The 16,061-nt window shown below is 53.5% G+C and overlaps 1 protein-coding gene across 1 annotated transcript; it reads left to right on the top strand.

The window, feature by feature from the left end:
* The first annotated feature begins 6,706 nt into the window (after nt 1-6,706).
* LOC309644942 (testisin-like) lies at nt 6,707-14,497 on the top strand. The gene is given in 5 exon segments (XM_082429250.1): nt 6,707-8,799; nt 8,801-9,247; nt 9,979-10,262; nt 12,927-13,081; nt 13,385-14,497. Coding segments are annotated over 5 exon segments (1,368 nt in total). The 5' UTR covers nt 6,707-8,557; the 3' UTR covers nt 13,625-14,497.
* Nucleotides 14,498-16,061: the final 1,564 nt, after the last annotated feature.

Here is a 16,061-nt window from a genome sequence, read left to right as displayed (position 1 = left end):
GTTCATAAGTCCAACAAAGTTAGCCCAGGTACCCACCTAAGACAATCGGCTATATAGTACTGTACTGTAATAGCTTTATAATACTTTCACACAAATAATACATAAAAAGCAAACACAAAAAATAAAGAAAACTTAAAAAAATATTTATTTATTTGGCTGCGCTGGGTCTTAGTTGCAGCACACAAGATCTTCGTTGTGGCATGCGGGGTCTTTAGTTGTGGCACTCGGGAATCTTTTAGTTGCAGCATGCAAACTCTTAGTTGCGGCGTGTGGGATCTACTTCCCTGACCAGGGATCGAACCTGGGCCCCCTGCACTGGGAGCATGGAGTCTTAGCCATTGGACCACCGGGGAAGTCCATAAAGAAAACATTTTTAATCTTACAATACAGTACCTTGAAAAGTACAGTAGTACTAGCTACATCACTGCTGCTTTTATGCTTACTTCCGGACATCCTGGGCTTGAAATAAAGTTACTGTACTACTGTACTCTATACAGTACTGTACACTAAAGTACACAAAAGCACAACCACTTGTATAGGATGCACGCACGTGACAAAGTACACCAGACACGTGAACTAACTTACGTGATTGGACATTCAAATGCACATTCAAATCTTTGAAAGTTCACAACGTTCAGTTTCGTATGTAGGGGACTTACTGTACATGGGACAGCAGACAACTTGGAAAATTCTAACTGGTGTCCTCAGAAAGCTTGAAGAGGGGTTTATCAGCATTAAATAAGAATTATACTATAGAAGACCAATCAGAGAACGAGAAAGAGTGTTTGGAAATTTAAAATATTGCTGAATTGGACTTCCCTGGTGGCCCAGTGGTTAAGAATCTGCCTGGGGACACGGGTTCGAGCCCTGGTCTGGTAAGATCTCACATGCCACGGAGCAACTAAGCCCTTGCACCACAGCTACTGACCCTGCGCTCTAGAGCTCACGTGCCACAACTACTGAAGCCCATGCATCTAGAGCCTGTGCTCCGCAACAAGAGAAGCCACCGCAATGAGAAGCCCACTCACTGCAACGAAGAGTACCCGCGCTCGCCGCAACTAGAGAAAGCCTGCACGCAGCAACGAAGACCCAATGCAGCCAAAAATAAAATAAATAAATAAATAAAAATTACTTTAAAAAAAATGTTGCTGAAGTTGGGACTTCCCTGGTGGTCCAGTGGTAAAGAATCCGCCTTGCAATGCAGGGGACGCCGGTTTGATCCCTTCTCGGGGAACTAAGATCCCACATGCCACGGGGCAACTAAGCCTGCATGCCACAACTACTGAGCTCACGCGCCTCAACTAGAGAACGTGCGTACCACAAACTGCAGAGCCCACACGCCCTGGAGCCTGCGCCCCACAACTACAGAAGAGAAAAACCGCACGCCACAACTAGAGAGTAGCCCGTGCACTGCAACAAGGAGGCCGCATGCCTGAACAAAGATCCCGAGTGCTGCAACTAAGAACCCATGTGGCCAAAAATAAATAAATAATAAATACATCTTTAAAAAATAAATAAATGAATAAAAATAAAATATTGCTGAAGTAAAACATTTTAGCCAAAAGGCTGAATAATAAAATGGACATGACTAAAAAATGAATCCGCAAACTTGAAGATAAAGTAGTGAAACATGGTCAGAACTTAGAGCAAATGTTTAAAAGGGGCAGATTACATGAGAGAAAAATGTAGAGATGTGGAAGGATATTCAAGATCAGTTCTTGTATATACATTTTCCATAAAAAAAATGTTTTAAGTGAAATAAAGTAAGGAGTTGAGAAAAGGAGACCAGGCCAGGCTCTAGAATCCCTATTAGCGGACCATTAGAAAGGCAGGTCTGTACATGATATTGGTTCCATATCGGCCAGGTTATCTGTCTACAGCACTCTGAGTTCTCCTAGATTATTTAAGTCTGAAGAGGAAGAAGTATCTCCTCCACTTTGTATATTCTTAACATAATGTGAGTAGAAACATGGAATGTAATGAACACACTTGGAAAAAGAGGATTATGAAAGCTCGTCCATTGCTAAGCCAAATGCTTTGCTAGGTGTCCTAGTCCACTGGGATGCTATGAAAAAATACCATAAAGTGGGCAGCTTATAAACAACAGACCTTTATTTCTCACAGTTCCTGGGCTGGAAGTCTGAGATCCAAGTGCTGGCTGAGTCCATGTCTGAGGGCCTGCTTCCTGGTTCACAGCTTTTGCCTTCTCTCTGTGTCCTCACATGGCAGAAGGGGTGAGGGAGCTCTCTGGGTTCTCTTTTATAAGGGTACTAATCTAAACAACAAGGATTTACTGTATAGCACAGGGACCTATATTCAATATCTTGTAATAAACTAAAACGGAAAAGAATTGAAAAAAGTATACATATATATGTATAACCGAATCACTTTGCTGTACACCGGAAACTAACACAATATTGTAAATCAACTATACTTCAATAAAAAGTAAATAAATAGGACTTCCCTGGTGGCGCAGTGGTTAAGAATCCGCCTGCCAATTCAGGGGACACGGGTTTGAGCCCTGGTCCAGGAAGATCCCACATGCTGCGGAGCAACTAAGCCCCTGCACCACAAGTACTGAGCCTGCGCTCTAGAGCCTGCGAGCCACAAGCACTGAGCCTGCGTGCCACAACTACTGAAGCCCGTGCACCTAGAGCCCGTGCTCCGCAACAAGAGAAGCCACCACAGTAAGAAGCCTGCGCACCGCAACAAAGAGTAGCCCCCACTCGCTGAAACTAAAGAAAGCCTGCACACAGCAACAAGGACACAACGCAGCCAAAAATAAATAAATAAATAATAAATAAATAAATAAATAGGGACTTCCCTGGTGGTCTAGTGGTTAGGATTCCGGGCTTTCATTGCTGTGGCCCAGGTTCAATCCCTGGTTGGGGAACTGAGGTCCTGCAAGCCGCGCAGCGTGGCCAAAAAAAGAAAAATTTATATATATCTACACTAATCCCATTTATGAGGGCTCTGCTCTCATCACCTAAGTACCTCCCAAAGTCTCCACCTCTGAACACCATGACCCTGGGGGTTAGGATTTCAACATACGAACTTGGGGGAGACAAACATTCAGATCACAGCACCAGGACTATGCATACTTTACCTCCTCAGTATCACACTTAGCAGGTGACCAGGTACCTGTGAGCACAAAAAGGGTTATTGAATGGTTGTGAGTTCTAAGGAACACTTGATGATGATGATAGGACCATCAGGATGTCTTTATTTTTATTTATTTTAATTTTAATTTTATTTTTAAACATTTTATTGAAATATACTTGATTTACAATGTTGTGCTTGTTTCAGGTGTGCAGCAAAGTGATTCCGTTTTTTGTCTGTTTTTTGGCTATGCTGCACAGCATGTGGGATCTTAGTTCCCTGACCAGGGATCAAACCTGTGCCCTCTGCAGTGGAAGCACGGAGTCTTAACCACTGGACCACCAGGGAAGTCCCAGTTTTATACACGCACATACACACACACACACACACACACACGTGTATATATATATTCTTTTTCAGATTCTTTTCCATTATAAGTTGTTACAAGATATTAAGTATAGTTCCCTGTGCTATACAGTAGGTCCTCATTGGTTGTCTATTTTATATACAGTAGTGTGTGTATTTTAATCCCAAAGTCCTAATTTTTCCCTCCCCCCCTTCCCTCTTTGGTAGCCATAAGTTTGTTTTCTATGTCTGTGAGTCTATTTCTGTTTTATAAATAAGTTCATTTGTATCATTTTTTTAGATTCCACATATAAGTGATATCATATGGTATTTATCTTTCTCCTTCTGACTTAGTTCACTTAGTATGATAATCTCCAGGTCCATCCATGTTGCTGCAAATGGCATTACTTCATTCTTTTTTATGGCTGAATAATAGGCATGTCTTTAAATCAGATTTACTATGAAATACACTGGCTCTTACATAATTCTGATAATCTAGGAGTTCTCAAACATAATTTCTGGGACCAAAAAAACCCAATCTCAAGCAGGCAGGATGTGCCTTTATCCCCATAAGGTGTCAGTAAATCATATGAAACTTATGTTTCTTTTGCAATAACAAAAATCCATAATACTGTTAGTGGAGGTACTTTACTATTTTACAAGGATTCCAGCAAGTCTGTTCCAATAAGGGCCAAGCATAAATAGGTTGAGAAATTTAACTTCTTGTAATTTCTTTATAAACGTATTCTTTTTATTTTGTTTTGATTTAAGAATATATATTGGTGGAAAAATTGCAAACAAGATGAAAGTGGCTGTGGAGTATCACACAGCAGATAATCGCAGATAAAATAGAACCCAAGGCTCGAAGTCTTAAGAATGAGCTATAGGGGTATTTTACACTGATAAAAGTTACAAGCCACTGAAAAGATGTAAGAGGCATGAGCCTTCATGCCCCAATAACAGAGCTTTGAAATACATAAAGCAAAAAATGTTCTAAATACTCAATAAACTAATAAATCCACATCTTTTAAGTCAGAAATCAAGAGATTAGGTAGAGGAAAAAAGCAATAATGCAGTACTGAGTATTCACTGAGCATGATTTTGGTTTAAACCAAGCGTTTGGGGCTGCTCAGAGACCCAGCGAGCCCCTTCGAGGGGAGCTGCCTGCAGGCTAGGTTGATGCGAGGGTCAATTGAGAAGAATGGGTACTTAAAACAAATTTTTTTATTGGAGTATAGTTGCTTTACAATGTTGTGTTAGTTTCTGCTGTACAGAAAAGTGAATCAGTTATACATACACATATATCCCCTCTTTTTTAGATTTCCTTCCCATTTAGGTCACCACAGAGCACTGAGTAGAGTTCCCCGTGCCATACAGTAGGTTCTCATTAGTTATGTTTTATACACAGTAATGTATCTATGTCAATCCCAATCTCCCAATTCATCCCAACCCCACTTTCTTTCCTTGGTAACCATAAGTTTATTCTCTACATCTGTGACTCTATTTCTGCTTTGCAAATAAGTTCATCTGTACCATTTTTCTAGATTCCACATATAAGTGATATTATATGATATTTGTTTTTCTCTTTCTGACTTACTTCACTCTGTATGACAATCTCTAGGTCCATCCATGTCCCTGCAAATGGCACTATTTGCCATTTTGAATGGCACTATTTCATTCCTCTTTATGGCTGAGTAATATTCCATTGTATATATGTACCACATCTTCTTTATCCATTCCTCTGTCGATGGACATTTAGGTTGCTTCCATTTCATGGCTATTGTAAATATTGCTGCAATGGACATTGGGGTGCATGCATCCTTTTGAATTATGGTTTTCTCCAGACTTATGCCTAGGAGTGGGATTGCCGGGTCATATGTTAGCTTTTTGAGAAGTGGAAAAAATTTAGGAATCAGAAAAGTCTCCCACATTCCTTCTCCCTGCAGTGCCCAAGGCTGGTCAGCTCTCCTTTCTTGATCATACAGCCCCCTGGTCTGTGACACTGGTCACGTCTGTCACACGGGTTGTGAGCTGGGGATCCCACTGCAGGCTCCCTAAGAGGCTGGGTGTTTCCATCAACGTCAGCGTCTACACCACATGGGTTGTCAGCACAACCTGGAGCTCAGCTCGGGATGTCAGGAACTTCTCTCCAAGCCTTGCTAGGATCTTATCTTTGCCCTGTTGTTGCTTCTGGGACCGCTTGGGGGCACCCCCGTCTCCCCGTGGCTTGCCTTGCCTATCCGGGCAGTCAGCCCTGCAACCTCAGCCCCTGCATCCCAAACTCATGCCCTCTCTCTCTGCTCCCTGCCAAGAGTGTAGCGGCAGTTCCTGCAGGGACCTACTCCCCAAACCCTCCCCAACAGCCACCTTCAACCATCCACCTATCCTCTGTCCTCCAGGGACCTTCTCTGGTTCCGCCCCCCCACCCAGCCCCATGACAAGCCCCCTCCCCAATACCCACATCTATCCCTCTTCAGACCTCACAGCCCTGGGCCCAGCATCTGCGTTTCATGTGTCCCCAGGGGGCTCCAAGATGCCCTCTCTCCCTCCTTGCCACCCCGTGGACCCCCAGGGACAGACCTGCTTCTCACCCACCATTCAAGGCTGAGTCCCAAGGAGCACCCGCATTCAAGGATTCCTTGGGTGGTTTCTGGGACTCTTGGAACTGGGGTTTCCAGCGCCCAGTGCTGGGCTGGTGCCTTTGCAGACGTGTCTGTCTGAGAGGCAGTAAAGCCTAGCTGGCAGAAGGACATTCCTCTGGCTGGGTGATCCTCCCTGTGCCTTGCGGCCCCAGAGGGGTGCATGAGAAAGTATCTTCCATGTGTAGGAGCTTAACCACAGGGCGTCGCCAGATGCTCACAGTAGCCCTGCAAGGTGCACATTACTGTTATCTCCATTTTTCAGACAGGGAAACTGAGGGCTGCAAACCCCAGGGCTTGCCCGAGCCCACTCTGCCCAGCAGCCCTGTCCCTGGCTCAGTGGCCAGCAGAGCAGTAACATATCCTGGGGTTCCTGGCAGGGCTGGGGGGGAATCCACATCACCCTGACGTGGACGGTGAGGACTCGGGGCCAGGCTGGGCTTGCTCTTTCCCTCTTTCCCTCTTTCCCCAACCCCGGTCTTTCCAGGGGAGCCCAGGAACTGGCTGGAGAAATGTAAGCCGGCAGCTGGAGGAGGGAGCACAGGGCTGGGACCCTGTGTGTGTGAGTGGGGACCCCTGCTGGCTGCTGTGCAGGGCAGAGGAGCAGGAGCAGGGCCCTTTGGGTCCTCCATCAGCCCTTCAATTCCACATTCACTGGGTGTGTCACACACAGTCCCTGGAGGGAGCCAACAGCTACACACACAAAGGACCGAACAAGATCATTTTGGACATTGCTAAGTTCTAGGGAGGAAATACAACAGGTCAGTGAGAAGGACAGTCAGTGGGGGCATATGGGGCTGGCTTTAGATGGGAGGGGGACAGGGAAAGCCTAGTTGAGGATGTGACATTAGCACTGAGACTTGAAGGCCCAGAAGAAGCCTGCTGCGTGACCATCTGGACGAGGGGTCTGCAGGGAGAGGCCGGCCCGAGGCTGGAGCAGGCATGGCATTCACCAGGAAAGGACAGTAGGAGCAGGAGACAGGCAGGTGGTCAGAGGGAGGAGAGAGCTCTCAAGAGCCGTAGGCAGCCCCGAGGATTGCACAGGATCTGCGGCTTAAGCTATCCTTCAGGCTGCAGGGGAGGAGGAGTTCCTGGGCCGTCCCCACAGCACTGCAAGGTAGGCGCTGGCACTGTGTCTCATCTTGTGCAAGGAGCCGCACTTAGCCCTGATCCAGGGAGCTCACAGTGACTGGCCAGTCACAAGCACTGTGGTGCCAAAAGCCACAGAGGGGGACCGTCTTAGGGGAAAACTCCAGCCCTTGCTGCACGCAGTCTGTCCCTGCATCCACCAGCCAGAGCCCATGCCCACTGTCCCCTCTGCAGTGTGTGAAGTCCACGAGGTTTGCTGACTGGCTGGCTTCAGCCTCTGCAGAAGTTTCCATTGTCCCCAAGCATCAGGCGTCTCCCCCGTGTCTCCACCAGCGTGCCCGGGTCAAGGACACCATCTGGGAACCCTCTCTCCCGCTTGGCCAGGCAGGGAACCTGCTCTGCCTGCTCCTGCCTCCAGCGGCTCATTCCCTTGGCAGTCACCACCCAGGCCCTGCTGAGGGTGCTGCCGGGCTGGACCCAAGACCCAGGGCTCCCGAGGGGGATACACACCTGTGGATACTCCTGCAAGTCCAGACTGGCTCCCCTGCCTGGAGGGACCCCCAGAAGCCAATGCTGGGGGACTCATCACTCCATGAACACCTCCACATCCCAGGCAGTGTTCAGGACACACAGAGGGGCACCAAGCAGGCACAGCCTTCCCAGGTTCCCAGTCCGTAGAGTCACCGGTCACAGGGACGCTGGGATGAACAACCCAGCGACGTCTCTCTCTCACTTTCTTTGGCAATTTCCTTCCCCCCAGGACCCAGGGCAAGAAAGTTTGTGAAAGGCAGTTTCAACTTTCAAGACTGAATCCTGAGGAGGGTGATAAAAGGGGCCGGGGCCTGCCGCCAGGGGGCAGCCTGGGCCACACGTGGGCACTAGCCTGAGGCCAGCACAGGGAGGGACAAGACCCAAGATCATCATTTCCCCAAGAAAGGCTTGTGAGGGGTCTTTTCTTCCTGGCTGAGCCCAACAGTTCGAGACCCCCAATGGGCACTCAGTGAGGACTTGCTAATGTGCTTTCATGGGAGTCCTGGCTGTGGGTCAGGTCCTTGGTCCTTCCTAGCAGAAGGAATGGGTAGAAAAGAGGGCAGCATGGGGGGCAGCCAGGCCCCCAGGGTCGCAGACAAGAAAGGGATCGTCTGGGTACACTGGCTCCTGGGCCATAGCAAGGTACGTAGTTGGGGGACCGAGTCCCAGTAGCAGCTCAAAGCCGGGGCACTGTGACGTCCCAGGTTCCCAAACAGCCCTTGGACCAGAGAGGTCAAGCTGAGGGAAGGGGGCGGCCAGGGTTCCCGTGGCTCCCTCTCCCCGAGGGGGCGCCCCAGCCGGGCCTTGGAGCTGGCGGAAGCAGAGGGGGCGCCAGGCGGCGGGAAGAAGAGGCCATGGGCGCGCAGGTCGGGGCGCTGCTGCTCGCGCAACTGTTGGTGCGGGTCGAAATCGCGAGGCAGGGTGAGCTGAGGCTGGGGCTGCCGGCGCAGCTAGGGGTGATGGGGGAAGGGTGGGGCGCGTGGAGACCGAGGGGAGCTCACTTTCTCTCCTACCCGCAGCGTTGCGGGATAGGGACCTGTTGCTTCCAGGTAAGGCGTCCAGGGGGCGCGCTTCCCTGCGCAGGGCACCTGAGCCGGAGCGCGAAGGGCGACTCATCTTTTCCTCTCCCCGCCCCAGGTTTCGAGAACTCTTCTATGCTCGCATGTAACTGATGGGGCCGCCCCGGGGTGTGGGGGAGGGGCGGGCGCCTGTGGCCCACGTGGGGCAGGTCCCCAGCGTCCCCTTCTTCCTGGGCGGCAAGACCCCTGGACGCGCGGTTCCCCGGGGCGCCCCTTCCCTTCTCCCACCCGGTGGGTGAGGGTGGACGGGGTGGGCCTGCCTCCCGCAGCTCAGCCTGGTGTCCATCTGTCCATCCCAGGGCCATGTGGCCAACGGACTGTCCCGACACGCATAGTGGGTGGAAAGGACGCAGAGCTTGGGCGCTGGCCATGGCAGGGCAGCCTGCGCCTATGGGGCTCCCACTACTGCGGAGCAAGCCTGCTCAACCGCCGCTGGGTGCTGTCGGCCGCGCACTGCTTCCAAAAGTGAGTCTGGGGGCAGGCGGCCCGCTGACCCCGGGCCCTGGGTCTGCAGCAGGACCTGCGCGCATGCCCCACGTGGGCACGGCCCTCGTGTGCTCCTGAGGCCCAGTCCCGGCTGCAGCCCGTTCCGCACCCACGCGAGTCCCCCAGGGCGCTCCGGGAGGAAACCCTGTGCAGTTTCTTCCAGAATGTTCTCCCAGAACATTCCCACGCACATTTGTTTGTCTTGTTCTTTTCTTTCTTGCTTCACTTGTCCCCAAATGGCACCACCAACCTCCACCTTCCTCACCCCACCTCCCAGCGGAGGTGACCCCCCCCCCCCGGGGGAGGAATGAGCTGAAGTAAGTGCTGGACACAGAGCCTGGCCTGTGGTGACAGTGGCCCCGGAAGCTGTTTTGAGCCCAGCCTGCTGTGGCGCCCGTGCACCTGCTTGTTCCCTTTTGAGAAGGGCTCTTGGAGGTGACAGGTGGTTGAGTGACTGGCCAGATGAGCTGGCAGGGGAGGCACCCTCCTACCAACCCCCTCAAGTCCCCAGGTGTGGGACTTTGTTTGGGGCTGTCTGGGCTCTCCCCGTTTCTACCCTGGCCTCTTTGGTCGAAGGAAGACCTGCTGATGGTGTCTGGGGTGAGCCCCGCAGCAGCCCGGGGGTCTCAGCTCAGGGAGCAGCCCCAGGTGTGCTCAGGTGGCCCACCCTCCCTCTGAGGACCCCTGACGGCTTTCTCCTCCCCTGCCAGCAACAGAGATCCCTATGAATGGTCGGTCCAGTTTGGCGAGCTGTCTGCCACACCATCCATTTGGAACCTGCAAGCCTACTACAACCGTTACAACGTGGAGCAGATCTTTTTGAGCCCCAGGTATCTGAGGTCTGCATCATATGACATCGCCCTGCTGAAGCTGTCCTCCTCCATTACCTACACCAAGTACATCCAGCCCATCTGTCTCATGGCTTCCTCCTCTGAGTTTGAGAACCGGACTGACTGCTGGGTGACCGGCTGGGAGGACATTGAAGAAGATCAGGGTGAGGCTGGGGACAGATGGGTCTGGGGCAGGGGAGGGCGGCAATGTCATGTCCACTCATTCTAGCTGCACCAGCCTCAGTGGCCCCCACCTTGGCAGCATCCCCTCTTTGGCCTACTCAGCATCCTCTCCACACTGGCTCTCCACTCTTTTTTTTTTTTATAAATTTATTTATTTATTTTTGGCTGCGTTGGGTCTTGCGCAGGTTTTCTTTGGTTGTGTCCAGCGGGGGCTACTCTTTGTTGCAGTGCGCGGGCTTCTCATTGCAGTGACTTCTCCTGTTGCGGAGCATGGGCTCTAGGCACGTGGGCTTCAGTAGTTGCAGCACGCGGGCTCAGTAGTTGTGGCTCATGGGCTCTAGAGCGCAGGCTCAGTAGTTGTGGCGCATGGGCTTAGTTGCTCCGTGGCATGTGGGATCTTCCTGGACTAGGGCTCGAACCCGTGTCCTCTGCATTGGAAGGCGGATTCTTAACCACTGTGCCACCAGGGAAGTCCCCTTTTTTTTTTTTATTTTAGATTTTTTTTGATGTGGACCATTTTTTTAAAGTCTTTATTGAATTTGGTTGCAATATTGCTTCTGTTTTTTTATGTTTTGGTTTTTGTGGCCACGAGGCATGTGGGATCTTAGCTCCCCGACCAGGGATGGAACCCACACCCCCTGCACTGGAAGGCGAAGCCTTAACCACTGGACCGCCAGGGAAGTCCGTGGCTCTCCACTCTTGCTCCCCCTTAACGAGCAGTGCTTTCTGTACACACACTCAGCTCCCCCTCCCTTCCAGAGACTGTGAGCCAGAAGCCAGAGAGGGTGGCACGCCGGAAGCCAGAGAGGGTGGCACGCCGGAAGCCAGAGAGGGTGGCTCGCCGGAAGCCAGAGAGGGTGGCTCGCCGGAAGCCAGAGAGCGTGGCTCGCCGGAAGCCAGAGAGGGTGGCTCGCCGGAAGCCAGAGCGGGTGGCTCGCCGGCCCAGGCCCGAAGCCGCAGCCTGCAGGGGTGGGGCTGGGGAGGGCTGTTTCAGGAAGGCCTCCTTTCCACCCCAGCAGGGTGCTCACCACCACCCCCACCGCCAGCCAGCCTCCCACTCTGGCTTCTCCATCCCTTCTGCAGCTGCCGGAGTGGCCTCCTGTCCTGGAGTGCCAGCTCCTTTTCTCTCCTTGAAATGTCAAGCCATGCTCCAGCCTTGGCTCCCCCCTGAATCTCTGCGGGGCTCCTTGCGCTGTCATGAGCTGCCACCTGCTTCTCTCTCACCACGAATCCTCTGAAACCGCTGGACACAGGCCCCCAGAGGGGCTGCGGGGGCTCTAGCCTGACGGACTGGACGGCGCCTCACACTGCTCCCAGGCCCAGCGTGGCCCTGCCTCACCCTTAACCACAGCAACCATATAGATAAAGCTCCTCTCATGCACTCTGTGTCCCTGGCACTGTTCTGGGTTCCAGGGACTCTCTTCCTTCTGGAGCCTATCTGCCAATGAGGCTGGGAACATTTTTATACCTACTTTACAGATGAGCAAGCTTGGAGAGGTATGGAAATTGCCCAAGGCCCCAGGGCTCAATGGAGAAGCCAGGGCTCACTGGCCCGGAGAGGGTAGCACACCTGGAATTGGCACGGGGCAGATAGAGGAGTCGACAGGAGACCTGCCCCGTCCTTTCCCTTCACCTGAAGGGGCTGGAGAAAGTGCCCCTGTGCAGACTGCCTGGGCCCAAAGGGCTGAATGGGTGTGAGCCAAGGAGCCTAGCCAGGCAGACCCTGCTCCCTTCCCCCGGCTGACAGGTGGTAACACCCAGCCCCAGGCTGAACCCTCACTGTCACAGGTAGAAGGTGACTTCTTGTCCCCCACCCCCCAGACCTGATATACTCTGTACTAGCTGGGAAACCTTAGGCAAGGTACTTCATCTCACTGTGCCTCAGCTTCCTCATCTGCAAAATGGCATAATAATAGCTCCCACCTGAGAGGGTAGTTCTGAGGCTTAAAAGCATTCATACATGAGGGCTTAGCAGAGCGCCCGGCAGCCAGGAAGCTCTATTTACAGACCAGCTTTCAGTGTTATTGTGGTCACCATCCTCTGCAGGATAAGGAGGTGATTCGGACCCAGACTTAGGAATTGGACAGACCTGGGTTCATATCAGGCTCTGGCAGTTCCCTGATACTTTGCTGGGGGTGGGGGAGGGCAATCTTGCTCCTGAATCTTTCCTTACCTGAGGATGGGGCTTGATCGCACTGCATCCTGGGGGGCCGGGCATGCGCAAATGCATGGGGAGAGAGTGCACCAGGCATGCCCCACCTCCTCAGGCACCTGGGCGCTGGACTGTGTTAATCCTAAACCATCTCAGCTGCACTAGCCCCGCCCTCAGGCGTGCTACGGTCTCTCCCCGGTCTCTCCCCAGGGCCTCAGCCAGGGCTTGTTATCTGCAGGCTACAGAGAGGGAAACCTGTAACAGCTTGTCCATCCATTGGTTCTTTATGTGATGTTGTTCATCACCCATCAGGTGCTGGGTGCTGGGCTAGAGCAGGGGAATCAGGGGCAATGTCCCAGGCACCGTGGGTACCCCAAGGACCACCTCCCCCCACCCACCGCCTTCGTACGTAGCCTATGCCATTCCTCCCAACCTGATGGTAGGGGAGAGGCTCAGGATGCCATCTTTCTCTGTCCCCTCAACTCTACAGCAGCACTGCCATCTCCCTACACCCTCCAGGAAGTGCAGGTCGGCATCATAAACACCACCATGTGTAACCACCTGTTCTCACTGCCTGATTTCCGCCGTGACATCTGGGGAGACATGGTTTGTGCTGGCGACCCTCAAGGTGGCAAGGATTCCTGCTTTGTGAGTGTCCCTCCCGTCCCCAACCAGGGCTTCTGGGCCTTAGTATCACATCACCCCAGCCCCCAGGCCTGAGAGCAACCTGAATCCCTGCACTTCATTTGGTCCTCACCTCGACCCTGGGGGTGGGGTAGAGACCATTGCCCCCACTTTGCAGATGCAGAAACTGAGGCTTGGTTACTTCCAGGGGGAGGAGTGGCATTTGCATCCAGTCTGCCCAGCTCCACAGCCCCTCCTGCTCTCCTGGCCTCTCTGCTCACCCCTCCTGCCCCACCCCAGGCTGGGCTCACCCATGCTGCTCCCCAGGGTGACTCAGGTGGACCCTTGACCTGCGAAATGAAAGGGCTGTGGTATCAGGTTGGAATCGTGAGCTGGGGAGTGGGCTGTGGTAGGCCCAACCGGCCCGGTGTCTACACCAACATCAGTGCTCACTACAAGTGGATCCGAACGGTTTTGGCCAAAAACACCATTTGCAGGCCGGACTCCTGCCCATTGCTGTTGCTCTTCCCTCTGCTCTGGGCTCCCCCATTCCTACAGTTGGCCTGAGCCCAGCAGATGGCCCCCGAGAGTCAGGGCCATCTGCTGAGTCAGGTCCAGTCCCCTTTGCTAATAAACCTGTGCATGTTCAAGTTGAAGCCTTGCACTGTGTTCTGTGGCCCCGGGTGGCTTCCTGGACACCCTCACGGTCACCCGTGTCCCATCCACGCCAAGACCACTCCTTAAGTCCTAAATCATTGTCACCCATCTGTGCTATACTGGTTTTGGTTGCAAACAACAAAACCCTCTCAGGTTAGTTCAATCAGAAAGATAATTTATGGGAGGACATTAGTAGCACCAAGGTCCCTGGGGGCTAGGAAGGCTGGAGTGGAGTGCAGTGGAGGAAACGCCCCCAAACACCCCCAGCGCTCATGCCGTGTTTCCCACCACACAGACCCGGATGCTCCTGGCCTCACCACGGTCCCCCAAAGGCTGACCCGGGACCAGGACGAGGGTGCGGGTAGTTTATTTAGGAGGCGATACCAAGAAGCCCCAGTGAAGAGTGGTGAAATGAGGCAGGAGGGGCGAGAGCCAGTGACGTTTGCCCAGATGAGGAGGTTACCCTTTTGGCAGCTGAGGCACTGTCTGGCCGGGATCCCCTGAGAAATCACGGGGACACACCTCAGCATCGCCCGTGGGGGACGAGGACCTGGCATGGCCCCTTCTCTCCTGACTCCCCGTGGTTGAGGCTTGTCCTGGGGGCGTGGGGGCTCCAAGCTCCATAGGTGGCCTGGGTGGAGAGGCAGCAGCAAGTGTGTCGCCCCCCCCCCCCGCCCCACGCTGGGGTCGCAGAACCCAGCCTCAGCACGGCCAAGGGACCAGGCCAGCGGGGCCAACTCGGGACGCTCGGAACTGTTCGGGCAGATCTGCGTTTTCATGAGATCCAGAGGTGTTGTGAGAGCAGAAGGTATGAGAAGCTCTGGTGGGTCCACATCCTGCCCTCCCTCCCCACCCGGAGATCCCCATCCTCCCTGCTCATGTGTGAGCCCTGGGGGTTTCCCAAACAGGGAGGGTGGGCAAACGCTGGTGGGCAGCCCCGAACCAGACGGAAGTGCCCCCCGCGGTTGTGTCCCGCGCCCCCCCGTCCACCCCCACACCCAACCCGTCCCCCCTCCTCCGCCAGCTCTCATCCCCTCTGCAGCCACAAGGATACAAATCTACACCCAACAAGTCCGGCCAACACGTAACACCCCTGTAACACCCCTGCAGCTTCCCAGTGCTCCTAGGGTCTCCTGCAGGGCCCCCCTTTTATCACCCCCCCACTCTGGCTGCATAGCGCCTAGGTGCCCAGCTCTTGCCCACCTCTGCCCTTGCAGATGCTGCTCCCTTGGTCTAGAATGTTCTAGAATGTTCCTCTCTTTCCTGGTTGGCTCCTGCCTTCCTCCAGGCCTCGGCTGAGACCTTGTCTCTTTATCGGGCCCATCATGCCTGCTCACCACACCCTTCACAGTCAGTCCCTCATGCCAACTATCTCTGTTTGTCAGGAATGTGGGCTTTGTGGTACTTTCCCAAATGGGTGGCCCTCAGCCTGCAGAAGCCGTTTGTTCCCCCGAGCTGGGCAGGGTGAGGTGCTTCCCTGGTCTGTGCTTGGCGCACAAGGCCACAGCAGGACTGAGTAGCCACGTGCTCTCCCTGTAGGTCACCTATGGCACACCCCTGTGGTGGAGCCGCCTGACAGCCCCACCAGGAATCGGGGCCCAAGGCTGGGGAGAAAGTGAACAGCTGGGGACCCTCAACCCTGTGCCCCGGGGTCATTCATTACTGTCATCGTGGGCGCAGACCCATGCAGCCAAGGGCCCAGCTGGGGCATACAGAGCCCTGGGCTCTGGGTAAGCACAGGGAGGGGACACCAGGGTCCCTGGTTCACCCCCTGCCGTGTCCACTGCCCTTGCTCTCAGCACTTGTCCTGGGACAGGCTGAAGAGACCTGGGAAGGAATTGGAGATCTTCAGGCAGGGGTGATGGGGCAGGGCCTTTCCTAGGTGGAGAAACTCAGGGCTTGTCACCCCCCACCATCTGGGCCCCATAACCTTCAGCCTTTGTATTCCCAGCTGCCGTCCACGAAAGACATGACCCTGGCCCCAGAGAGTGGCTTTGGGCACTCCTGGACACAAGGGTCCTGCACCACCCCCAGTCGGGACCCATCACTGACCAGTAGGTGCTGACCTGCTTTGCAAGTGGCATTGCCTGTCCCGCCACCACTGAGGCCGGGAGTGCCATGACCCTGTGGACAGTTGAAGTCCCTCTGATCACTGGGGGAACCCACAAGGTGGGGACATGGGGGGCCCTGTCTGCTAGATCATAAGTGACCAATGTCCTATGGTGTGTTTTCCCACCAACCAGTGTTAACAGAGAGGAGCTTCCTCTTGTTCTCACATTTGCTAAGACAGTTAAACCTGCAACTTTCATCCTTAGTTTGCAGTCATAAGATGCTTTTCTAAGCCTAG

Source organism: Balaenoptera physalus, assembly GCF_965194825.1.
Source record: "Balaenoptera physalus genome assembly, chromosome: 16".
Classification (NCBI taxonomy): Eukaryota; Metazoa; Chordata; class Mammalia; order Artiodactyla; family Balaenopteridae; genus Balaenoptera; species Balaenoptera physalus.
This window is presented reverse-complemented; position numbering and strand designations above follow the sequence as displayed.